This window comes from Aulostomus chinensis, chromosome 22 (genome assembly GCF_037954235.1).
Source record: "Aulostomus chinensis isolate RoL2024-O1b breed Wild chromosome 22, RoL_Achi_v1.0, whole genome shotgun sequence".
NCBI lineage: Eukaryota > Metazoa > Chordata > Actinopteri > Syngnathiformes > Aulostomidae > Aulostomus > Aulostomus chinensis.
Window position 1 is genome coordinate 10,762,501 of NC_141341.1, and position 27,470 is coordinate 10,789,970.

Genomic DNA, 27,470 nt, shown 5'->3' on the forward strand with positions numbered 1-27,470 from the left:
TGGCCCGTTATGGTACACTGTTGGAGAATGTCTCTCCCTGCCAGACTCTGATCTCTGACTAAGCAACTCATCAAGACCGTAGCTGACCAGTTGTGGTGCGTTTCCTTAGCGAAACCTCATCAACAGTCAAAACCTGTCCAGAATCAACCCAGCACCAAGCTCACAGTTTGACATTTGATTCAAACGGTTGCTGAACCTTCAGGTTGTGCGGTCCACCCTGTATTTACATAAGAATCATAGGCTGAAAGAGCAAGATGATGGGGGGGAAAAATGACGGTTCCACGAACTAAACCTCCAGCTGTGTGTACTTTCCAAACTCCTCTTCCACACTTAAATGTCATGAGTGTTTTGAATGTCAGTCTCAAAGCCACCTCGGATCTGTCATTTTACTGAAACTGTACACCTCCTTCTAATTATATGTTGATTAGCAGCTTTAAAAGTAGGATCATCAGTTGGATTTAAAGCTTAGCATTAGAGGTTATATTTGCACAACAGCACCAAGAAAAACATGCGACATGATCACGTGAGTGCATGAGAACGAGGGAAGGGGGAAGAAGCAGTGAAATGACAGCAGTCTCAGCTCACCTGCTAGAGGAAAAAGAAAATACAGGACGTGCTACGAACACAGAACCCTGAGGGGGAATCAGACCTCTCAAACCTGCTTATTAGAACACCAGACGAGCAGAACCGAGATGTTCCGGCGCTTCATATATAAATCAAACAGAGCAGATTCATCAGAGCAGCGGCTAACGAGATATGAAATACAGCTGTTGAAAACACGCTGGTGCGCTTGATCATACGCACGCGCGCGCGCCCACAAACACACACAAAGAGACGGGATGAAAGATGAAAGAGTAGACGGTTCCACTTGCTGGGAGTCATTGGGAGGTCAGGTCAAGATACAGTTCATCGGAGGAAATATTATCAAAGTCATTCCTGAATTATGAAGCACATGTAACCTGCAGTATATTATTCATTTTGAGGATCATTGAGATTCTTATCAGTTCCCCACTTGGATTCCAAAATAGTAAGGGAAAAAAATGAAAGCCGACTCAACAGCATATTAATTACTAGTGTTCAGTGTTCGTCTCATCATTCTTTCTAATAACTTGTCAGGAAAATCTTGAGGGAATTCTACAAATTTGGCGAAAACATCCACAGTAACTGGTGAATGAATGAAGAAGATTTTGCTGGTCAAGGTCAAGGTCACCGTGACAGGTAAACTTCACGGAGGCAAACAACTGCAATGCAGTATTTTATTAAACGTTCTCTATGGTTAACATTCTCCTGCTTCACACTTGAGTCAAACTCTCTTGCTAAATAAAATAATTTTCTTTTGAAAAACATTCCTAAATAAATCTCTACGGTGCCAACTCTTCTTCCTTGGATAAAAAAAAAAAAAAAAAACAGAAGCGTCAAGCATCAGGTGACTTTTTGGAGGGGGTTTGGGGCGAATTATAGCGACAAAGTGGCACCGCAGTTGAGAAAACTGAACATTAAAGTGATTTAACGTGATGTTTCGCTAACAAAACCGTCCTGGCAGCAAGTGGGGAAACACTGGGGACTTTGGGATTGAAGGCACAGATTTATTTTAAAAGACTGTCTCAATGTTGAAGCATCTGTTGAAGAGTGTAAAACTTTTTTTTTCCCCCTTCCAAACGAGACGGCGATCACGAACTTTTTCAGTGGACGGACTCAGATACAGAACTGAGTCATAAACCATCACACGAGTTCAGAGGCGTCATCAGGAGCTGCTGAAGATCAGGACTGCTCCGATGACACAAAGTCTGCTCGGTTTCATGATTTAAACAGAAAAGTGTCACACTTAAACACATAAAGGAGATGCCAGTTGTGTGTGTGTGTGTGTGTGTGTGTGTGTGTGTGTGTGAGTGTGTGTGTGTGTGTGTGTGTGTGTGTGTGTGTGTGTGTGTGTGTGTGTGTGTGTGTGTGTGTGTGTGTGTGTGTGTGTGTGTGTGTGTGTGTGTGTGTGTGAGCGCGCGCGTCAGTTCCAAGGGAGATAAAGGAGCTTGGTGTATTTTCTCAGACCAGTTGCTAGTTTAATTAAACTACAGCTGGAGGTCAATAAAGATGGATGACAGTCCAGATACTGATTGATGGATCGAAGCGTTCGCGCCTGTATAGACGGGCTGAGGAAGTCGCTCGATGAGCTTGTTCTTGGCTCTGGGCTGGTGAGCACAGGTGACCCAGTTTCAGCTGCTGGAGGGTGTGCAGCAGTCAGCCAGTGCATTTGAGAAAGGCAGCAAGTTACCCTGTTTTATAATTTTGCATTATCTGTGTTTTGCTTCAGACGTGTATTTTTCTGTTAAGCAAGTGCTGTCTTATCATCTTAAGAGTAGAAACAGTAGATGTAGCAGCAGTTATCCAAGCAGAAATATGAAAAAACAAGCCCTTTTAATGCGGTTCAAATAGCTGCTTCACCTTATTGTTGTCTATTGCAGATTTCTAACTCACAAAATTAAAAATATGAACTCTATCAACACATAACAACTGTAATTCAGCAGGGCACTTTGCTGCCTCCTGCTGGAGAAAGCAAAAAACCATCATCATAATAATAGTAATGATAATAATAATGATAATGATAATATTGATGATGATTCAACTTGAATGACGCAGGGAAGATTTCTTTGCAAAAAATGCAAGACAGGAAATAAAACCATCTCCTGATTTTTTTTTGTTTTTTTCCTTTCCTGAATTGAGGTTCTTCTCGTACAGGATGCTGCTGTATACATATTATAAAGTCCTTTAAGGCAAATTTGTAATTCTGGACTTAGAACAACTCAAAGTATGTGACAGATTCACGCCATGCAGAAGGAGAGAAATATTCAATGAATCAGAAAGAAAAATCAAGAAGCAGAAATGGAGGGGGAGATCATCACAGATAATCACTGACAGCAGAGAGTAATCGCTCGAGCAACACGCACACACACGCACACACACGCACACAGGAGGACTGATTTCCTCCCCTTCTGTCATTACTTCTGTTCTACGGTGGCAGCTTATATCTGTAATAACACCGAGTGCTCACCCACTATGCGGCTGCCGCGCAAATGCATCAACCCACCTGATTTCTGCAAGCACCAGCAATTTCCCTCCACTTCCCTCCAGTCACGCACATGCAGGCCCAGAGCTGATTCCCATTGGCTGCTTCCAAGACTGAATTTCAAACACTGCTCCATAATTCAGACTGCAAACCTTCATTATTCTGATGTAATGCAACAATACTCTACAGACTACTCATGACATGAGAAACTGGAAAACAAAGGCATTTATTAATTAATGATTTCAGTTAACGCACCACTGCTCTGTAAAGTGTTGAATGAGGGGCACGGACATCATTATTCACACCATCAATAATATAAGAACCTTCTCTTGTTGGTCTCAGACTAAAAATAAGTTATACACCACTTCTGGAACCATCAGAGGGCTCTTTATTTAGCTGTCACACACCTGCATTATATTAGACTTCCACAAGGTGGCAAAATCACCAGGCTTCCCTCTTCTTCTCTAAAAATCACACACACACACACACACACACGCACGCACACACGCACAATCTCTCCTTTACTCTCCAAATGTCACCTTATTGAAAACACGCAAGACAAGAACCTCGTTTTCCTTTATCTCTTCAACCTTCACGCCGGCTTTTAATCACACCGCAGGACGATGAAGGAATTACCAGAACTGATGAGGAGGAGGAGGAGGAGGAGGAGGAGGAGGAGGAATCTGATTCAAACATGAAATAATCTACTGGAATCAAGGGAAGAATCTGAAAAAGCAGAGATGGGGGTGAGGTGTACATTTGAATGTGCTTTGACTGGGGTGTTAAAACATTTTCTAAGACACAGATGTTTTAGTTCACCATGAGAGCTGACCATGATGACGACCATGAAGATGATGACGACCATTGGAAGTGATTTCGAAAGAAAAACAGTCCAGTTGTAGTTCAACACGAACTATTTTTAAAGCTAATAGTTAAATTAATATTTCTGGTTAAAAAAAAAAAAAAAAAGACAAATATTTAGCTTAAAATTTTATTTTTGTTGTAGGGAAAATAAGGAGAGTTCTTTAAGAAAACCTACCGTTACCGATTATCCAAGCACTTACAGCCACAGAGGAAACGGACAGGTTCGTTCTAAAAATGTCAGCCTGCGGTTGATTATGCTCACACAAATCTACAGACAGAGCAACAGCGACGGGCAGCTGATGTGTGACGAATTTAAACTGACATGAATAGATTTTTGCCGGCCATTTGGGTGCAAGAGGATTCAGCTAAAACACGCACGATATTGACGTTTCCTCTAGTGGCAGCTGGGGGAAGTTAAATAAGAAGAAGAAGAAGAAAAAAGGTTTTTAAAAGGATCAATACTGAAATGACAAAACGTGTCAGCAAAGAGGTCTCACCTCCGCAACCCGGCCGCCTGATATTCAACTCTCCTTTTTTTTCCAGCTGTTTCTTTAAACTTCTGAGGAAAACATCTGTGTGCCTGCTGTGTAGAATCAGCAGCTAATAAGAGTGAACATTTTCACCAAAAACAGCCGCCTGCTGCATCTGGAGAAGCACTGGTGACAGCGACGAAACAACGAGCCGGAGGGAAACACCAAGTGGAGTTGAGCGTCTCTTTTCTTTCATTGCAGTTCTTAATTCATTTAATCTGTTTTTGGTGTTGAAACACTGATGCGTACGGCTTAAAGTTTGCATTTGTTATCATGTGACATCAATTGTGTGCTTGTAATCTTGCGGCTGCTGCCTGTCAGAGAACGTCCACGGACGATAAAACAGATCAGTAGGAAGCAGAGCAGAAACCTGATCCCGACGCTTAAGCGCGTCTGTGTTCAACATCTGATGTTTTATCTTAGTGTGAATGAGAAATCTAAGCATGAAGTCCTGAAAAACCTGCAACAGGACTGCGATGGAACTTTCACTGAAACTCAGGTGAGACATGTGCCACTCCACCCGTTAGCGATGATGTCATGTCTTTCGCAAGGGCAACTTTGAGGCCGTAAGCTTGCTATTAGGTGATTATTTTAGGCCACATTCTGCTGCCATTTAAGGAGTTTTCCTCCCTACAAACTGCCTGTACTACAAGCTAGCAGGCTAATAGCAACCTAAACGCTGAAAATGGCAACTTTAGAGGAAGATTTGGATTACACATTACTGGGTCTGAGATTTAAAAAAAAAAAAAACTTGAATGTATAAAAAAGTTTCCTGCATTGGACCATGACACTAACTGATGTTTCTCCTGATTACTGATGATGCCCTATGACGATGAATGATGTCTCATATTAACCTCTCTTTTTGCTGTGTTTCTTTATGGGTCTCTTTAGGAAAACACGGAAATCCCAGACGTCTGTGTCACGCTGTATGACAGCCGTGACTTGATATTAGCCGTTAGCGGGACGCAGTGAACCCAGTCACGTCCTGACAGAGGCGGAGACATCTGATACATCTGTAATGTCTTCTACATCACCATTATGAGCTGCTCCTAATTGTTCCACATGAAGTTAAGTTAAACAGCTGCATAATTAGTTGTAAATGACACTTTCAAGCTCTAACACACTCTCAACGCTCATATGTCAATAGATAATGATCATTAAGAAGACAGATTTCAGTCCCTCGCGGCCTCACAGAGGCGTGCTGATCGTCGCTCATGTCGAGGACAAAATGTCCCTCCCTGCAACCCATAACATGTTTTGTGTCAGCTGACATCTGGCGTGATTGTTTAACAGGCTTCATAATGGCACAGACGCATGACAAGTCATGACAGAGCGGCAATCGTGGCAGTGAACGTCGCTGAGAGGACGATTCAATTATTCTGCCGTGTTAGATGATGACACAGAAGCAGGATTAATGCGCCGCATGAAAGTGGCTCCTGTGTTTTACATCTCGTACAAATCAACAACCTTTTGGAACCAGCTGTTGAATGTTCAGTCGCTGTTGAATGTTCAGTTGCTATAGCAACCTCCACTGGCAAAGTTCCGTAGCTGCTGTTACTGCTGCTAATACACCAGTTTAAATTACTGGTAAATCAGTTCGGTAGCAAGTTTCCTTTTGTTCCAGGATGTCCCTGCTGGGAGAGCAGCAACCGCAAACTCTCCCATACTCAGAAGAGAGTCTGCAGGGACGGCCTTCTTTCAACCCGCTATCAAAGTGCTTTTTTGTGATCAGATCGCAATTGAACAATATTTGGCACACACGTTTACACCTGGTATTAACATGCGTCTCCAGTGTCGATTGCGCTTTTTCCTGTTTAAACAAAAGTCCCGCTCTTCTTCTTCTGATGAACGTCAGCGGAAGCATTTCCAGAGGAAGGCTGCACCGTCACATCCTCCGCTCGTCCGTGCACCGGCAAAGATACAACGCAAAAATAGAAAGTATTTCATTTGCATTGTTAACTTGTAAATGACACCCCCCCCCCCCGTACCTCCATGAAGAGTCGCACCACCTTGAAGATTGCTGTGTTTAAACCCACCGATTTGTTGTTAGAAGATGGGAGCCACAACTTCATTCACACTTTTTGTCAAAGAGGTGAGCACAACCTTCAAAGGTGGTTTGGCAGGTCAGATCACAACTGATCCTGGATCTGTTTCAGGCGTATTTACACCTCAAAATTTCAGGTGATCAGGTCAAGGTCAGTTCAAGGTGTCAAAGGTGTCAGTGACAACAGAGGTGACTTTAGGTCGGACAGAGCTGCTCCAGTAGGAGGTGGAGGTCGACTAGAGATGGGATGTGAGATCAGGATCATCAGAATCAGATGCTGATACTGATGTTATTCAGGTGAAGGTACAGACAGAAACGATCCGGTTTCCATTCTATATAAATGCATAATTATGAGAGGGAAAAGACGGGAAGTTTCTGTATTAGGCTTGAAAAAGCAATTTTGAGCTGCTTTGAGAGTTTCATGCTTAATTTACTCCAAAACTTCCATCTTACATGAGGAGCATGTTTAGTTCCGTGAAAAGCTGACGTTCTCTTAAATGTTTGATGAATTTTTCGGTTATTATATTTGGGAATCTTTCCCTCAAGCTGCTTTATGCACTTCAAGCAGAGATTAGGATTCAATACATTTACATTTGCTTGTTTTGTAAAGTATCTACATGGAGGATTATTATATCAGGGGAGATGTTTGTATCTCTGAAGCCCCTCTGATGTTTTCTCTCCAAAAATGACTCATTTTGTGCAGAGCAGGTGATTCACAGCTAAAATTCTTTCTCTATCAGACCCCATATGCGCCGCAGCTGAAGTACTGACGTCGGCTCGGATGATCCGTATTTCTGAGACAGTCGTGGCAAAAACAGAAACAAATCAACAAGAAGTACAAGGCCTAATTAGCTTCTTTGTGTATGACACTGTTGCTAGTTGTACTCTGTTTCAGGATTACACACAAATTCTAAGCTTTCTTTTCTGCTTCATGTTGATAATCAGCATTCAAATACATTTTTACGAGGTCTGCTCTCCGCCCGGGACAGGAAGCTGGTAATCTGTCTCATTCCTCTCATCCTGCTGTACATTTACATCAGCGCTGTCACAGACAGAGTGGTCCAGACAGTCAGACACCCCTCTCCGCAGCCCCCCTTCTGGGAGGGTTCCAGCTCAACACTGTGTGACCTACTTAAAACTTTCAGATGCACTGAGAATGAGGCCGGTGCTTTAACAATGTCAATACTGAGATTTGTCTGCTGGCACAGAGGCGATGTTTTAGAAGGGGCAAATAAATAACCGCTTCATTTACTCCCAATCCTTATTTCCTACAGATGATCATGTGGTTTGCTGGCTGGCCAGAATCCCGCTGCAGCTAACTGACTTTACTGCAGCAAGAAAATCGAATCCAGAGAATTTGAACAACAGGTAATCCATCATTGTAAACATTAAAACAGCATAGTTGTTTTAGATGTCCTCAATTGCTTGTGGCAACCACTCTAATGCTAGTAGAGGCTCTGTTGACATATTCAATAAATACTCGAAGTGAGTTTTAACTTTGTTGTTGAAAACCAGACTAGACATGTTCTACTTCTGCCATTTTTGAGATGTCATCAACGAAAAGCAGAGTAAACCTAAAAACAATAGGAGTAGAAGTCAGACTAAAACTAACAACAATAGGAGCAGAAACCAGAGTAAAACTAACAACAATAGGAGTAGAAGTCAGACTAAAACTAACAACAATAGGAGCAGAAACCAGAGTAAAACTAACAACAATAGGAGTAGAAACCAGAGTAAAACTAACAACAATAGGAGTAGAAACCAGAGTAAAACTAACAACAATAGGAGTAGAAACCAGAGTAAAACTAACAACAATAGGAGTAGAAGTCAGACTAAAACTAACAACAATAGGAGCAGAAACCAGAGTAAAACTAACAACAATAGGAGTAGAAGTCAGACTAAAACTAACAACAATAGGAGCAGAAACCAGAGTAAAACTAACAACAATTGGAGTAGAAACCAGAGTAAAACTAACAACAATAGGGGCAGAAACCAGAGTAAAACTAACAACAATAGGAGTAGAAACCAGTGTAAACTAACAACAATAGAAGTAGAAGTCAGACTAAAACTAACAACAATAGGAGCAGAAACCAGAGTAAAACTAACAACAATAGGAGTAGAAACCAGAGTAAAACTAACAACAATAGGAGCAGAAACCAGAGTAAAACTAACAACAATAGGAGTAGAAACCAGAGTAAAACTAACAACAAAAGGAGTAGAAACCAGAGTAAAACTAACAACAAAAGGAGTAGAAGTCAGACTAAAACTAACAACAATAGGAGCAGAAACCAGAGTAAAACTAACAACAATAGGAGTAGAAACCAGAGTAAAACTAACAACAAAAGGATTACAACCTAAAATAGATTTCTTCAACAAAAAAAGACTAAGATTAACAAATTAATAAACTTAAATGTAACTAAAGTGCATTTTAGTTAAAAGACAAAGGATACACATGAAGCTTAAGAAAGAAATCAAGGTCAATTTTCATTAACTAAAACTAAAACTAATTATTTTACTAAATCTCAGTAAAACACGAGGACTTTTATTCTGCTGAACCTTGACTGAATAAAAATAGGATGAATATGATGACACTAAAACAAACCCATGTGACACATGACAGTAGAGAAAATATAGCCACCAAAAATTATCAGAAAATTGCTTTTTCTCAGGTTTCACTTTCTGACAACAGTGTTCATTCACTGTACAGTCTCTGTAATATCATCTTCATGTAATCATAAAAATAGAAAAATGATGTGGTGAACTGACATCCTGCATGTCTGAGATAAACAAAGACAGAATTTAACACTAAATTTAATGAAATCCAGAAAATGTCACGGAGCCCTAGAGCTGCATTGCGGGGAAAAAATATAGATTTCGTGGTCTGAAGATGTAACTTGATCCCTGTTGGCCACAAAGTATTACATTTTGGCATAATTTGATTGTTCTGAGACCGTCTTTTTAAATTGAGGGAAGTTGAAGTCATATGTCATAGCCTCAAAATAACAATTAATTAATAAGGCACGCTCTGTAAAATGAAGCTTAAAAAAAAAAGACTTTAATTTATAGCTTAACCGTGCAGCGCCACGGTGGTCTGGCAGACCGAGACCACGAGGGAAATTAAAGAATAACTGTGTAAGCGGCATGAAGCGTCTCACCTCAGCACCATGGGACAGACTCCTTTTCCTGAGGGCTGGGGAGGGCTCGGCGGATCGTAGAGGAGTCGGACCTCCATTCTTTAGCTGCTGCCCTGAGGGTGACTTTGGTACAGTCCACACAGGAACACCATCTGAAAAAGACCAAGGTGTCAGAGACACTTGTCTGCTTCCACACAACAAGAATGAGATAACGGGACTAAAACTACATCATTTGTATTTGCTGATATGTGTGTGTGTATTAATACTTGATTTTGGGTTTGAAGGCAAGTGAGAAAACTCATCAAATCTGATTTTATTTCTGACATTCAATATCAGATCTCCTAAGTGAAACGAGGTTGTGTGATTGACAGAAACCAGACACCAGGAAATGATGTTTGTTGTCTGTCTAAATCTAATATTTGTCCACCTTGATATCCTGGTACTGGAGCTGTATTGACTCAGGTCACATCAAACAGAGAAAACTGGAGAGAATTTTTGATTCATTTTGAGAATCAGAGCCACAACCGAAAAAAATGTTCAACACATTTAAAAAAAAAAAAGTCAATTCTGTATGATGTAATATCGAGCCAGAACCTTAAAAAGGTATTAAAATCCACAGAACGTGTGAGGGAATCTCTCCTGTCTTTACCTCCAAGACCTCAACTCTCAGAAACTCCCAACCCATTAGTTGAGGTGTTACTGTGGTTTGTTTTGTTGTGAGGAGCCATGTATGTCATCTTGAGTTGAGGCCTTTACGCAAAAAAATGCAGCTCTTTCTTTAAATCAAACGGCAGCTTGAAGACTTGAATATTAGAGCTGAAAACTTCTCCAAAATAAGTAGCATAAGGAAACTAGGCTTATTAATAATCAGGTATGACCCTTAATCAAACTTTTGTGAAGTTATGAATATGTATTATAGAAAACTGCAACTGTATTGTTGAAACTGCAGAAACTTGGTGAATGGTGTAGTATGAGCCAAGACAGAACCCATAAAAATTTAGCACAGATAAATCACAGCGCCACCTTGTGGCAACAGGAAGTTACAGGCTGTTTTGTTTTTAATAAATCCCAATCTACTCCTCCTAGCGGGTCCACCAGATCAATCATGAATTTGATCAGAAACACCTTCAGAACGTGTTGATGGGTAACTGCAAGGCCTGGGTTCTTATTCTTGCGTTTCAGTAAGGAGAACGTAGGGAGGAAGCAATTTTTTTCCACCATGTAAGGTGAAGCTAACGTGCATGAGAAATCTAGAGGGCACATGGAGAACACACATCTCCCAGCCGAAGGTTAAAGTTTGAGGAATCTTGATGACACACGGGTGCTTGGAGACCTGAAAAACAATGGAAAAAGATCCCCCATCAAATGAAATAGGATCTTCCTCTGATCACGCTGCACCCTTCCACCAAGTTTGGTGAAAAAAACGGCCATACAGTTTTTTTTCGTAAACCTGCCAACAGGCACTCAGACAAACTGATCACATGACCTTCTCCTCTAATTTTGTAGGGTGTCAATCAAAAAATGACAAGAGGAGAAGCAACGCTGACTAAAAGGTTTCCTCACTGGACTGAAGTGTAACCCAACAAGTTCAAAACAGACACCCGCCCTCCATCTCAGACTCACACTCACACACTCCTACATGAGAAGATGAATTAAAAAAAAAACACATTACGATTATGTGATTTGCAACCGTCATTCATATAAATAGACCTGAAAATTGAGAAGCAAGTTTCTTAATTTAAAAGCTTTTAAAATACATCACAGGAGTAGATGCCATTTCAGTGGAATGGAGCGGTATCGTAGACGCCTCACATCCCCGATCCTGGGCTCTAAAATTGGGTTAAAAGTCTAATGCACCGAGAGGCTCGTTCTTTGATGTCCATTAGAGAGAAGCAAGCTGTGCTGACACAGGTCGGCATGCCGGGTGAGCCTGAGGCTAGTCTGGCTCGATATAAAGTAGCGCTTCGGCCAGGGCAGTTTGATTGACAGGTACCTGAACAGAGAGTCCAGTATCATCAAATATGATACTGGAGTATGAGGGAGGGGAGCTGTTGATACAGAAACAGCCCACTAGATATATTGGTAATAAGGTGTTTGTTTTTTCATTTCAAGCATATTCAAGTGCTCAGAAATGTCAGAAGTTTCTCTGTCGCTATGTCTTAATGAAGCACCAGAAGTAGAAACGCCGAGGGATATGTGGGCCATTGGACAGAGGCATGCAGGTGAGTCAGAAGGTTGCCGCAGATCAGTGAATGTTCATGCAATAAAGTTTTCCAATGGCTTTCCATGTCCTTCCATTTCTGGGCTTTTTATACTGCATCCTGTATTATTTCCTCTAAAAATAAGACATGCCATTCCCCTCTCATCTCCACTTTTCAGAATCAAGGTATTGAAAATTTTAATCATTTATGTCAAGCTGTAAGGGGGTTGCTTGCGGCAAAGTAAGTTAATTTCCTCTATGGATTTTCATTTCCTTAAAGGAAAATATTCGGAGCGAGTGGGTGAAAGACACATAGGGTTGGGGCTTCAGGCTCTTAATGGAGGTGACGGGGGGGGGGGGGGTCGAGAGAAGAGCGAGCAGCAAAGATCTTCTGTGACATCAGCTGATAATATGCTGTCTGGTTTGTGACTGGCAGGTTTATGGTGGGAGTAACAGATCAAAGACTACTAGCTGACTCAAACAAGCAGCTCTGGTTTTGTTGGGGCCCAGAGAGAGAGTCCAGTCTCACGCTCGCCTCACTATCAAAGAGTGTATTTGCCCACGCAGTGCAAAGCTTCTCTGTGTGGGTGTAATACAGCCATTCAGCCAACCAACCCACCAGCCAGCCACCCTTTATCAGCTGCTTATAATCAAGATACGGCCCATGCCAGCGAGCCACACCACCCATCACCCCCTCCCCAAAACTGAGGATCCTAACAAAAAACTTCCTCACTGAGGTGTGGGGGGTGTATGCTGGAAGCAGGGAGCAGGTGGACCCCCGTAGGACTTATCAGCCAGGCAACGGAAGGAAAGTGGTTTGTACTTGCGGCCCGGCGGTCCCACTCCACACCAACCCCTGTCTGAAGAGCAGCTACAAGGCAGGGTGACTGTTGGCGCAAAGAGAAGACCAGCAAACTGTCAGGACCGAGGGACTCGCTGGAATCTGGCAGCCAGACCCAAAAGAGCCTCCCAAAGCCACAGGTGGAGGAATGCTTCACTAAAAGCAGGTAGGCTTCAAAAGATGGTACTGAAAATGTTGCATGGATCAATATTTGGATTCACAGCAGTTACAGCGGATCCCGTGAGTCACGACGTCACAGCAACATCTACCCATCCCTCCATTTTATTACACTGCCTCGGGTTCAACCGGCTTTACCCAGAGAGGGTCCCAAGGTAGATGTGATATACCACTGTTATACCTCCAGTATTTCTTTGGTGGGTCAGGGGGCTCCTCCCAGCTGGATGTGAGTCCAGGAAACATTTGCACCAGATGGCCCAAACACATAAACTGAATTCTTTCAGCATGATGTTTTCTTAATGGACTTTTGGTTAAATGTCTAGAAAAAAGGGGCTGTGGTTCTGATAAGCTAAAGGTGTCGTAACAGTTTGTTCTAGGGCACAAAACACATCAGTAAATAGCCCATCTGTGAATTTAGATGAAAACTGAAGAAACGCAAAGTTAGTTGTGGTGACGTTGAAGTCAGTTCAGCTGATAGCCTAGCGTTAGCTCAGATTGCATTCACACTCCAGAAATCTTCAAAGTTGGGCTCATTTGTGAAGTTTATCGTCCTGAAGACTTCATCTTAAGCCTCATCAGCTATTTTTGGTTTTGGGTCCTAGGAACCTATGATATTGCTTACTTCCTGGTTGGCCAACAAAAATATGTCTTCCCCGTCCTGCGCTACTCTATGAAGTCCAAATATCATTTCAAAAAATAAAATACCATTTCAGGCAATGAAGTCAGAAAGTCACCTTGTTCCGTACCATTGGAATCCATTGTAAATTCTGTGAATCCAAACTAAGTGCAGCCGTTGCAACCATTCAGACACCTTTTCAAACCTGATAATGTCATACCCAAAACTTAGATTCCTTCAGTTCACATCTCCCACCTGCAAAAAAACATCTTCTGTTCTTCTGCAGAAATGTGGAGATTGTATAATCACTATTATTTCCTCTGCGCTAGTCAGTAACGGATTGGTCCAGCTTTTGATGGATTTCGGATTGTCTTAAATGAATACGACACTTCTATATTTGGCGTTCAACGTGTTCCTTCTCCTTAATCTTTAATGCCCATAGAACCACCCTCAGGCTGCAGAGGTTTTAAATGGAAATAACTTTATTGGATCCATAATGACCTGGCACAGAGAGGGTTAAACATGGTAGAGGTCTGACATTTTGAGGCACCAGTGTGGATTCCTTTGGCAAAGACTTAATCCGTTGAGCAGATTTAGAAGTGCATAGTGTTACTCATTATATTTAGGTTTACTCAATCACACATAAACCCTGAATATTTTGACATGCATGTAGTGAAACAGTCTGAGATGCTCTAAAGTATTCTGTAAACAACGTTGACGAATAACGTCACACTTCACATTCATGCTGACACTTGGCACTGCGATTTCAAGGCATTTCAATGCAGCTAATCACACGAGGCGACAGAGAAATGAACCAAAGAGGAACATCTGTAGCAACACTCATCACTAAAAAACTGTGACAAAAAACATGAATGGAGCAACAAAAATTCAATTAAACACACAAATGCACTTGATACAACGTTCAACAGCATTTACTACAAACATTGAAGTTGACGGTACCCATCAGGCACGGACAGGAGCCACAGTCCAGCTGCATCAGCTGGCTCTTGCTGCTGAGCTCTGGAAGAGGAGACTGGAAAGACAAAGGGGATGGGAGAGATGGAGGGGTTGGGGGCTCCAGTAGCAGGACTGGAATGGGGCCCGGGGCGGACTCACCGGACGGGGCTCCGTGGGCGGCATGATTGCGCTGGGTGGCCTGAGACTGAGATGGCACCTGGCCGTGGCTCTGGGTCTGTTGGAGGATGTTCAGACACTCTCCCAGGCAGCTGAGTGTGGCGGCAGACGTGGCTTTGAGCAGCAGCAGGTCCTGGTCCAGGCAGGAGAGGGGACCTTTGGTGGGCAGCGAGTCAATGGATTGGACAAGGTTCTTTTGTTGGCCCTCAGCTTGAGACATCACCTGGAGATAAATACATATAAACCATTGTTATACATTACCAGAGAGCCACTGTCATACAGATCAGGTATTACATAACCTGGGTGGAGGTTTCTGCTCTCCAGGTACTATTCTAGCTACGCTAACGCTACCCTGCCCTTCCCCCTTCATGTGTAAATGAAAAATGAAAACGCTGTGATCCATACAAATGCAAATCTGTAAGGGGGCCAGGATGAATATTCACAGACAGTGGGGGAATTTTGGGCTCACTTGTTAAACATACTAATCCCATTTGAAGAGAATCTCTTGTGGAGAAAGACCTTATTTACATGAGTGCGCTGTGATAAATCACCTCGTAGACTAAGGTAGGATGGAATATACGTATTGTTATTGTCACTGTTCAGAACGAGACAAAAAGGACATAATAAAAATAAGCAAAGAATATACAAAGACAGAAAACGAAGCTCTCCTGCAATGTTCTGCACAAAAATCACAATAAATATTTAAATATGTTTTACAACAGATCAAGTTAAGCAGTAAAATTCAAGCAAAAGCGAATAAAAGTGACTAAAATCAGCAAACTATTTACAGCAGTAGGAAATACAACGCAGTGATATGGTGTCCCGCTAAGTGCAGTGTTTCCCAGGACAGACACACGACCTGAAAGTGAGAGGAAACGCCAACCCCCTTCATTTCAGTCACTGTGTCTCCTTTTCTTTTGTCATAATTAATTACACAGTGGACGTGTTTATCACATATCTTCTAATTATGCACTCAGCAGGGAAAAAGGATGTGGGGTATAAGCTGTCTGTTACCTGCAACCTCTAAACTTCTGCTGACTTTCCGTACAAGTGTCTGTGTGGAGGCGGATGAAGCCTGGACGCTCTTGCAGGAGAACGTTTGAATAAAATACCTTGTGACACAACATGAGCTTGCTTGAAAATGGCTGGCTGTGTTGTGTCAAAACCATCAAAGCCAGAAAGTTGACCCGCAAGACTTTGACTGTTCACCTCCATCTTGCATGTTCTAAGAAACCTTACTCTGCTCCTCCTCCAAGCTTTTCCTGCTCCTCATCCTCCTCAGCCACATCATCATCCTTAGGAAACAAAGGACAGCTTCAGTTGCGTGGATCTACCCTACAGTTTGACACCATATTTAGCAGATGAATGTTTGAACGTGACAGTGAGCAGATGATCTCGACTGCACTTTTACTCTCAAACGACCGTCGTCAGCAATGAATGGCGCCACCTGAGAGTGGACGGACACAACTGAGGTTTTACTCTCAAGATACCATACTGTAAAACTATCATACATGAAGTTTTACCCTGTTTTGTTATGTAGTGGATTGAGCACACACAGTCCGCACTTCTGGAGTTAATGGTAATTCAGTACAAACGCTACACAATGGAGGCCTTTTCTTATCTGTTAAAGTGAATTTGTGCTTCTCGCCACAGAGACGGAACAGATGAATCCTCAGGCCTTCTATTGTTACAGTCTTGAAAACATGCAAATCTGTGTAGAAGATATATACTGTATTGGAAATATTTGTACTGCGTACTTCATACTGCATTCATGATCATTTTTACTGTGCTGGTTACCGTTGTCTGAATTATCAGTTGATGGGTGAAGTTCCTCTGTCACATGGTTCAAATGTACTGTTGCATGTCATTTACGTGATTTTTTTTTTTTTTTTTTTAAAAAGCTTAACTGCTGTTAAATTTGATTTGTTCTCTTTTGTTTTTTTCTTCAGCAGCATTTTAATGTTTTATTTCTGGAACTTTTATGTTACCGCTTATGTCAGGGAAACCCGGTCTGCTCAAACGCTACATTTTGCTCACAGAAGGACAACGCGAAGGAAGAGCATATAAACACGGACAAGATCTCACGCTGGGCACTATAGAACCGTAAAAAGAAGAAAAGAAAAAGAAACTGTGTACATTTTTTTATTGATTCCGTTGCTGCTCGGACATTCACCTTGACACTAAGCAATGAGCGGACCAGAAACGTCTCAGTGGACTGAGGGACAGCCGAACCGTCCCGGCCCATTCATCAACAGTCCAAGAAGAGGCTGCTGACTACGATCAACAAGGTCCCTCACCAGATGACCTTGGTGACCCACATAGTATTGACCCTTAAGACCCTGAAGAGAGGGTTGATAACTTCTACGCCATAGTGACGGGGAGAGGAGGAAGAGGAATATCTGTGTTTCTTTGTTTGTCCTTTTGGTGTATATCACGTACGCCTCATGTTTTCAAACCAGGTTGAAACTAACACACTGTTGGATTTGGAAACATGCTACATTGTGCGAGCCTCATCCATTTAATTCTTTTCTTTTTTTTTGTCCTGTTGATTCATGAATTGCAGATCTAATTAAGAGTAAGACGGTGTTTAATTATGATAAGATGTGTCATCAAATCCATTCCGTGCTCATTAGGATTCACTTCCAGATACGACAGTCAGACATGGCTACATCCTTATGAAAAAGACTATATATATATTTTGAGATATGGCACATGGATTCTTTTCATTGTAGCACATCATTATGCATTAGCAACAGGGAACAGAAGTGAAGCGTTTTGATGGATAATTAAAAAAGAAAAAACAAGAAAGACATTCGAAATCATCTTAAATCATCTTAGACATGTTTGAGTTGAAATTGTGGGGAGGATTTTATGGTACAGCACGTTGACAACAAATCTTGAGAGGTTAAAAGTAAAGATACACACACACACACACACACACACACACACCGATATAAATGGTCCGTAAAAACCTCAAAAAGTTTCCTGAATGAGAAACTGAACACTTAACTGCTCCTGATGAGCAGCACGATGAGCTTCCTCCTGGATGTGTGAATGAGGCACTATCGTGAAGCGATTTGAGTGCTGTCAAGGTGGAACTGCATTATAGAAACAAACCCTTTCACTGTCAGTGTTGTTTTTTTTAAGTCAAGACATCTGCAGATTTCTCCAAGCACTGAAGGCTGAAACACAATACAGCGAAATAAAAGCAGCCAAGGTTTTCAGTCTTTGACTATCAGCGCTAATGACGTTAATATGAAGGGTTATTATGATCAACCGGGTGCAACCATTCAATCAGAAGGAAGCTGATGGAACGTCTATTCATTTTTGCACAACCGACATAATCACAGCTAGTAAACAAGATTGTTGTTATGAGGTATTAGTTGCTGATTTACGCCAGTATGTGTAGATTAGAAAGAAATCCATGACAACAAAGACAGAAAAGGAGAAAAAACAGGCTGTTCTAGGCCCTACAGAGAGAACAAGAGCTGGTTCATGTAGAATATCAAGAATACCTATAAAAACAAGGGTTTCATCCCTGTTCAGCTTAAAACAGGAAGATAAATCAGCTTTCAGTGAGGATTAATGTGATCAGTGCCACAGATGCTGGGTTTACCACTTGGGTAGACAGCGTTTCTTAGTTCTGGTTCTTAATTGGTGGTTGGTTGGTTTTGCCTGTCAACTGCACGCCATAAGGACAGTTTTTTGACAAATCACTGGATTTCTCGCTTTGGCGTGAAGTGCGATGATAACATAATAGAGGCAGATTACAACACTGATGTGCTGGTTAGCTTCATATTGTGGGAGATAAATAGGTCCCGACCGATACATTATTTTTGGGGCAGATACCAATATTGGAGTGTACCAAAATTTTCGGAAAAATAGGTATTTTACTTTTTAGAAAACACACTATGAAAAAGATATGGAATGGAGGTAGTAAATTTTAACCTCCAAAATGGTGTGTAAGACTGGAATTTTTTAGTACTACAATTCAGTAGTTTATATGAAGGTACAGATACTAACATCGGCATGTGTCTTGTGTCTCATATGCTGATACCAATATTAGCTTGTCAGAGCTATCGGTCTCGGCATGTATGACACAACATATGTGCCAATACTAAGAGCAGCCGATATCGGCCTAATCTAGAAGTATCATTCAGGCTCTAGAAATAAAACTTGGCAAAAATTCCAGTGGCATCATCACAACCTCTGCAGCCAAAAACTGAGCTGAAAAAAGGTGCAAAAAAAAAAACTTGTTGAAGAAGACACAGTCTGCCTGATGTCAAAGTCACAGAACACTTCTCTCCAAGAGAATCATTTCTGTGTGACTCACATATCAAGAGTCTAAATGGATCACAAGAGCATGGAGACAAAGTCAGAGCTTGCTTGTGGGTAATAAGCTTCTCGCCAGGCTAATGAATGCAGGTTGTTTATCAGCCTGCAAATGTTGTATTCATTAATATTGTATGGCTCCGCATGCACTCGTCTTCTGCACGCACTTCAGTCGCACATATGTCTCCCAGCATCAGTAGACAGTTATTTCAGACACTGAAATCTGTTGCGTTGGGGGTTATATGTGGCACAGACATCTATGAAGAGGATCATCGTCTTTTATTTTAAGCACAGAGCTTGTCCAATTATTCATCTATTTACTTGGGTCCTGAGGCAGAAACAGCTCAAACACTAGTTTCCACTGCCTGTTATTAATAGATTGTCAGCGTTCAGCATGCTGATACCATATCATTTCCACGGTGCTGTGCCCATGATTAGAACTGTCATTTCATTTCTCTCCTTTTTCATTATTTCAGCAAATGTAATCCTGAGACAGATGTTGCCACTGAGGAAACACATTATTTCACTGCATTTCAGTGAATTCGCTCATCTAAGGAAAATATAATCTCATAATCATCTTTTATATCATACCATGACAAAATTCTTGAAGGGATCATTTTGCTTGGTAATTTTTCTTATTAGCCATCCTCCCCAGAGCCAGACAGACAAGAAGATAGACACCCTTCTCTCCTCCATGGGTGCATTAGGGAGCAGAGACCCACAGAGATCAGCCAATCGCTACTTAGCTTAGCGCAATGCATGGTTATGGGTGGGAAGTTTTAGCATGACCCCGTCAAAATTCATCATCAAACGTCGACAGAAGAAGTTGGCGAGATGCCATGCTGGAAAGTAAATTGATAATGTCCTCAGTCTTGCTCTGTGACAAACATCATGAATTCATCTGCTATATTAGCTAGCTGGGTAGTGCCTCCCATGCCTTGTCGGTGGAGTGGGAGCTAATGTGTGAGCCTATTCTATCTGTTCATTAATATATATTATAAAGGTGTAACAACAACAATTAAAAAAACAATTAAAATCGATGGTTTTTTTTCCCCAAAAGAAAGTGGAAACGTCCTCCAGAGTATTTTAAATGTTTACAGCAGAAATATTAGACTTCTTTTGAACAGAGATCTGTGAATTGAGTTTCTAAATTTGAACATTTTACAGTGAGTACTGCTGAAGTAAAATTAAATGTGAGCAAAACTGTTAACTGAAAGTCAGAGCTGATGTGTCCGTCTGAGAATATCATATTCCTGATGTCAGCCAATCAATTCCAAGAGGATTTTTTCATTTATTTTTTTATTTAGACTTTGGTTTGAACTGTCCCTTTTAGCTGTCATACGGCTGGCATCATAAATATAAACTGGCCTCATGTGTTCAGAAGGAGTGACCCTCAAGGTACCAGAGCCACATGTTTAATAATGAAACTCTCAGACGCTTATGAATATACTCACTTATGTCAACACAAAATACTGTCCAAAAAAAGATAATAATAAGACAGATATTTACAAAGAGACTATTGAGAAGAATGTTCTTGGGTTTCACATTCTTAACGTCTCTTTCATATAGCTATAGTTACATGTATACACAAAAAAATATTTGGTTTATATATAAAGATGAAAGCATAAAAAGCAGGACAGTTCAACAAGCTCATATGCCGGTGGTGGTCTCATAAAAACAGCAGCTTCCCATCGCCACAAATACAGACACAAAGCTCTCTGGAGCCAACGGGACCAGAGATGCTTCCAGAAATAGCCTAACCCCGGTGATCCAGCTCGTCGCAGCAGCAGCAGCAGCACGATTGCCCAGTGGTGCTGCTGCTGCGACGAGCCGGCGCGTTTTTGATGAATTCACGTCAGTCAGCTGTGACAAGCTGGCTGAGGAGAGACTGTTATGTGGTGTGACTCCTACCATCACACCTTCAGTGCACAGACAGATAAATGTGCGGAAGGACAGACGGATCGAAGGTGACAGCGTGACAGTGGCCTGCCCTTTCAACATGAGATTTCATTATCAGCCCACACTTGATCAAATAGCAGAACATGTACTGTTGCCATCTAAAATACAGCACATTGATTTTGTTAAAAGCGGTGCTGTACTCTGTGGAAGTGCTCGGCCAACCTGAACGATGCGCGTGTTTCTCTGTCACATCAGGTCAATATGAATGTCTGGTTTTGTGTAAGAGAATGTGACGGAGCGAACCTGCCACACCTCACCGTCAGCTGCAGTAGAAAACAGCTACATCCACCTGATTAGCATTCTTAAATCGAACCTTGCGCTCTGGTTTTATCATTAGCTTTTATTACCTTAATTTGAACATTTTATGTTTAACATCGCCACTGAAACAAATTTAACTCTCTTGTCCGTCTGTAAAATCTTTCATTCTCTGTGGAGAAGGTGTGGTGCATTGTGGTCCGTCCCAGCGATGCAACTCCAAACGATCTAACAAGACAGTACAAATCAAACACTAATCAGAATGCTGTTGCTACAACGCCTACTTCTCACCTCAGCTGAACCAACTGTGTTAGATATATCTCTACTACAAGAGGTGACTGAAGCTTGTGTTGAGTATTTTTCCAGATAATCACACAACGAGCAAATCTCTGCATCAGGACTGAAGGATGCTTTGCTGCACGCTGTTGTGAATGAACTCTTTCCCTTTCATGAGAGTTTGAGGGGGAAAAAACCAATGTTGTATACATCTGAGGCGGACAGAGAGGGGTATTTCTTCCAGGAAGTAACAGAGGCGCGTTTGTCATATTATCAGTGATAGCAGCCGGAAAACAAATGTCCACCACAAACATCCTTGATACTATTGTTTGACCATCACTCCTCCAACAATCAGCCAGCAGCAGCATCGTGTGTAACTCACACAACAAACAGACTCTTTTACTGCATCACTCAGCCTCGTGCCAAACCCACTAGTTTATGGGTCTGTTATGAATGAAAGAAAGAGAATAAATGACACAGGGAAAGGAGGGAAGGAGGCCTGACGCTGAGCAAGGAAGCATGAGTGGAAAGATGAGGAGAGGAGCTAAATGATACTGTATGAATCAGGTCACAGGAAGCAGCAACCCAATTCTTTTGGACCAGAAGAATGAGAAAGCAAACAGAGAATGAATCACAGTCACAGAGGGCCTTGTTTTCTCTGACTGCGGCGCAAACACAAGCGCCAAAGGAGTGTTTGTTTTGCTTAATGATCACACCATCTGCTCAGTATTTACTCGGAGTGTCCCAGGTTCACTCGAGGAGACAGACTCTGCTCCTGAGAGGTGAGAAATGATCCTCCGCGGACGCTGATGGCTGGTTGCTCTCTTTCCATCAGTGAATCATTTAGATGAGATGTTCTTAGTGCGATGAGGCAGGCACGCAGTGTGGCACATCTGAACAGGGGAATTGAACAATTCTTTTTAAAAAAAGAACGAAAGAAAGAGCTCTGCCTGAAATATTGATGCGGTTTCAATTGACATCACAATGACAAGCAGAACCAGATGAACTGTAGGAATACAAAGTTTTTACTCACTGTTTAGCGAAAGATGTGCCAGTCCGCTCCCCTTAGGAAAATAGGACGTCACAGTGGTATCATGTGCTCAAATCCAATCCATGACAAGTTATCGAGCTTTTATTCTTTTTTTTGTCCGCTGTTTTTTTTTTTTTTAAGAACACTATTTTGCAGACTCATACAAAAACTGCGGTGTCCCAGTTTCAGGCAAACACCAAACAAACCTGGGTTTGACAGCTAAAGGTACCGTCAGCTGAGCTCAACGCAGAGTTCACTGCGTCACAATGAGAGCAGCTAAAGATTATAGAATCATAGTATTTAAATCAATAAGCCTTGAAATAATGAATACATTAAACAGATAGATAGAAAGATGGTAAGACAGATGGATAACGAGAGACTGATGAGGAGCTAGATGGCACAGATACAGTAGATAGCAAGATTATATACTATTTTTTTTTCTTTTTTTTTTGATGACAGTGTGTTCATATTCTATATCTGCAGCATCTCCACAGCAAGACCAGGTACTTCAGTTGCATGTCGTGTCCTCTCTCACTCAGGCCACTGAGGCTTAAACAGCTGCACAATTTCTGCACAAAATCTATGACCAAAGTGGAAATAAATCAAAAAGTAAAATGTGGAAATTAAACAACATTTTCCACGATGGCAGACTTGGTGTCGTTCCTGTCAGCTTGTATTTTTCTGTGCCAACATGAACACAAGTATTTTACATTTAGAGAACCTCGTGTCGCTTCCCTCTTCCTAACTGCTAAGTCATCTTATCTCCATTAATTCAGGCACCAGATGCATAGCTGTCTGGCAATGTTCCGAGAGGCACATTTCATTTCTGCACAGGGGGGAGGAAGGTTCTGTGGTTTGCAGGCCACACATACAATCATGACTTCATCATGAATTTATCACTTTTGCTTCTGGAGCCCAACTTCAAGCCTAATCTTTTGTGATTAATCACGATAAACAAGTGCAGACAGGCCATTACAAGGAGACAGAGGAAACACACTCTTCTTGAAAGATAAGCAGAGAAGAGGGAGTGCCTGTGTTGAGTGTATGGAGATGTAGCAGATGAGAGTAAAGTGGTAACCAGAACTGACAGGTCAGGTGACCGAGGCGGCGAGAGTTAATGAGCATTTGAACTTCAAACTAAGTCAAAAGCTGATTTCAAGTGGAGGCATTTTAATTAACTCAGAAGGGTTTAGGAACAAGAAATTTTAAGGTCAAGAAATTCAAACACTTTTGGAAATAGGAAACCCATTAAATTGTACAAGATTTGCTCCATACATCCAGAAATGAGCTGAGCCACACTTTAAGATACATGAAATGTTCCATATGGATGAGCTTGCTGTCACATTTCCTTCATTCTTCAGAATTTATCCTCCTGCCAAAAACACATCTCATATGTTGATTACTGCACAAGCTCTCCCCACACTGACTACACTTCAGTGGCTCCAGCAAACTCCTCACTCTGTCACCAGCCATGTTAATCAGCATTGATATATACAGTACAAACGCCAGCAAAGCTGAACTTTCAGGAAAAGACTGACACTGCAGTCGGTGTCAAGCCTGCCAGGAAGTCTGCGATATCTGTGAACTCACTGCACCGGTGAGAAAAGGCTTTTAGAGTTCAGTCCAGGAATATGAGAAAAGACAAACAGGGCAAATAAAATCTATGGCCTTTTTTTTTTTTTTTTCCCTTGCACAAACCCACTCAAAAATATCCAGCATCAGTCCAATCAAAACAGAAAGTCTGTGTCCCTTTTCCACCCCCCCCCCACTAACATCTGGCTTTTGTCGGCAGCAGGAACCAAGTTTAATTGCCTTTCACTTCCGGGTCTGTAATGACACCACAGTTGATGTGGATATTTATTGAGGACTTTTTGCCACTTTGGTCACCCTTAAGTGTTGCGTTGTTGGACTGGACTTGAAACTTTCAAGATAACTGAAACAAGAGCAGTTGCCTACACACAGTTCTCAGGAGTGAGCCTGACCTCGGCCCGGACGACTCTACTCACAAAAGAAAAGAGGATCTGAACATAAACGTCACACGCGAAAACAGTTGAAAAAGTCCAGCGTCACAGAGAGGCATGAGATTTGCTGACTGTTTAAGGGGGAACCTGACTTGATAGGCTGCCATTCTTGAAATTGACAAACCCATTTTTTTTTTTTAATGTTACAAAAGTGTGTTCAAAAGGGAGGTGAAGAAACTGTGAGTGCATTCAATTTCTGTGAAAAAAAAAAGAAAACACCAGAAACACACGCATTACAATGACTATACAGATGTTAATCAGTTAGCTGTCTCAGTCAAATCATTTCCCCAAATGTCAGTCAGTCACATGGTTCACATACCCTGCTGGAAGTGAACTTAGGTCAGCTTTGACACATCCTGTCCACCCACCTCATCGCTAGGTTCATGTTCAATTTTTCAGTTTTCTTTAGATAATGTCACTTATTAATTCTTTGCGACATGTGTCATCATTTGACTTCTTGTTCCTCGACCTGCATGACTTCGATGAAGAGATGTTTGCGTGCTCCAAGTTGTCTGAAATTATTTTGTATAATACGACCACAATTCAGCTTTGTGCCTGTAAACGATGCCTTCGTCACTCACCTCTTTGACCTCCAGCAGCCGTCCTGGATACTGAGTCTTGGACCGTCGCGCTGCAGCCGGAGATTTGTGGTGGGTTATGGTGACGATGTTGCCAGGTGAGGCCGTGTGGCTCAGGTGCCTCTGAGACCCCGGGGATGAAGACGGAGTGAGGTGGGGAAGGAGGGAGAAGCTGCGGTTCCGACCAGAGGTAGAGGAGCCCTGGAGGAGGTGACAGACAGAGAGCGAGAGAAAGAGAGAGAGAGAGGGAGAGGGAGAGAGAGAGAGAGTAACGGGCCTTTCATGTACCATAACAATGATGTCGACATTTATGGTTTCATCACCTACTAGATTGGTTGTCACTGCCATTTTTTATTACTGTTATTTTATTGATAGTAATAAGGGAGACCATTATGCTTTTGCTTTAAAACACACACACTGAAGAGCCAGATCTTCCCCAAAGAAATACTACAACTCATTTAAAACAATGTGTGTGCTGCTATGTTAAATGTATGTGTGTGTTGCTAGGGCCTGAGGTTGCAGCTGGAAGCAGGCTCTAGGTTACAAGGAAGGAATGACGAAAACTAAGGAGGGGAAAGCGGAGGCCAGCTGGAGCTTCACCGTGCACAGCGGTCAAGGACCGACGGGTCAGAAGAACAAGAGACAAGAAGGAAGGCGACCGGTTGTTCTGCTGGCAGCTCCGAGCAGAGAAATCCTGCTTCCGCCAGCCACAGGAAGTACTGATCAGTGACATTTGAGAGACAAACATTTTAAAATGTATCCATAGAGGCGGATTGATCCACGCACATAAGATGCATCTCTATTTCTTTTCAAGGCAGGTCTATTTTTTCTCAGGGACAATGAGGGAGGCGGAACAAACGGAGGCAATGTAGCCGCTTACAAAAATGCTTATGTGGCGGTGACGCAATGAACTGCTTCAGGCGTTAAAATGAATTTACTACACCTGCGACTCATCGTGTTAAAAGTTAGCACAGGATCGCCGCTCTACTGTAATTTGTGACAACCGCAACCGTTCATTCACAGGCACGGCTGAATGGATTCATTGCCCTGACGAGAAAAAACAGAGATAATTTGGGGTAGTACCTCTACACCACTCAAAATGAATAACGAATGACTAGGTTTTGTGAAGCTTTAACAAACAGCAGTGTAAACACCTGCAAGGCGAGGATACCCACGGATCCAACCTGTCAGTCCACACCAAACCAAGAGGGATCCAGACCAAAAAAAAGCGAAAATTCTGTTCAGTTTCCAGACAGAATTTGGACAGAAAAGTGTCTTCCAAAGCCAAGAGCTAGTTCACGAGTAGATAAAAAGGGAAAACGAAAGTAACATTTACGTACAATGTGGTAAAAATGAAAGAAAGCATGCTCTGAATAATGCTTCCATTCTGGGAGTTTCTTCTCTTCACTCATCTTATAAACAGCATGCACGTTGTGTTTAGGAGGCTCAGAAATTTCAGAAAGCAGACACTTGTCCCCTGGGTTTCTTACATACAACAGAATACATGATCAGTCTCTCTTCGTGCATCCCCTCCTACGTTTTGACACAAACCTGCTTTCCTCTCACGCAACTTGTCATTCTGTGGTCCTGCAGGAGACAGAATGTGGTTTCATCCATGTGGTCTCTTTTTGAATACTGCGTCATGTGTTAAGGGGGACACTGGGACAAAACTACAACTAAAACTGGCACAAGCATCTGTAATTAAGAGCAATTTAGTAGGAATCAAATCTGCATGTTTGGAGAGACTAATTTCAAGAGGAAAAAAGTTAACTCTGACACGAGCAGCTGAATTCAGTAAGTGCCACCTCTAAGAAGGGAAGTGGAGCTGTTTCAAAAGGCAAAGTCATCCTTTTGTTGTATTGTTTTGTTGCAGCTCTCTGCGCCACAGCTAAAGTCGCATCCTATTCTTCATCTTGATGCCTCCTTCGCTTCCCCTCTGTGACTGTTGTCTCTTCAGTTCACCGACCTCTGTACACACAGGCAGCGATGTCAGGCCGGTATCTCTCTCCGCTGTCTTTGCTCCCCATTATTTTACAGCAGAGCAGGGGAAACAGGGCACCATTTATTCCTCTGAAGAAAACAGAGGTCTGGTCACTGCAGCAGTGAGAATAAAATAGATCAAATAAACAAGAGCGCCGCTGGCTGACAGGGAAACAACCGCCATTGTTTTGGGGTGGTGCTCGCTCTACGATAACCCGGGAAATCAAACTTAAGTGACAAACAAGCTTTTAGAAACTCTTTGCTTTGATCACTGGACAGAGGATGGTTGCGTATCATGACGATAAAATTCAAGTGCAAAAATATGGACATAAAAGCTCATTTTAAAGTCCCCTCCCAGGCGAGTGCATGCGTTTAACACTAAATGGAGGTAGTTAGACGAGGTCGGTCCTACAGTGATCATTTTACCAGAGAACAATC

The 27,470-nt window shown here is 42.0% G+C and overlaps 1 protein-coding gene across 2 annotated transcripts in view; it reads right to left on the bottom strand.

The window, feature by feature from the left end:
• The window catches only part of osbpl10a (oxysterol binding protein-like 10a), a 60,260-nt gene that overhangs the window by 12,557 nt on the left and 20,233 nt on the right, over positions 1-27,470 (bottom strand). Inside the window, exons 5-7 of one of the 2 annotated variants that reach the window (XM_086194096.1) lie at positions 25,056-25,253; positions 14,584-14,824; positions 9,655-9,785 (exon numbers count right to left, since the gene is read on the bottom strand). In XM_086194096.1, the coding sequence (XP_086050222.1) occupies positions 9,655-9,785; positions 14,584-14,824; positions 25,056-25,253 (570 nt within the window). The remainder of the gene's footprint in view (positions 1-9,654; positions 9,786-14,583; positions 14,825-25,055; positions 25,254-27,470) is intronic. The other variant, XM_086194097.1, reaches the window with a different exon arrangement.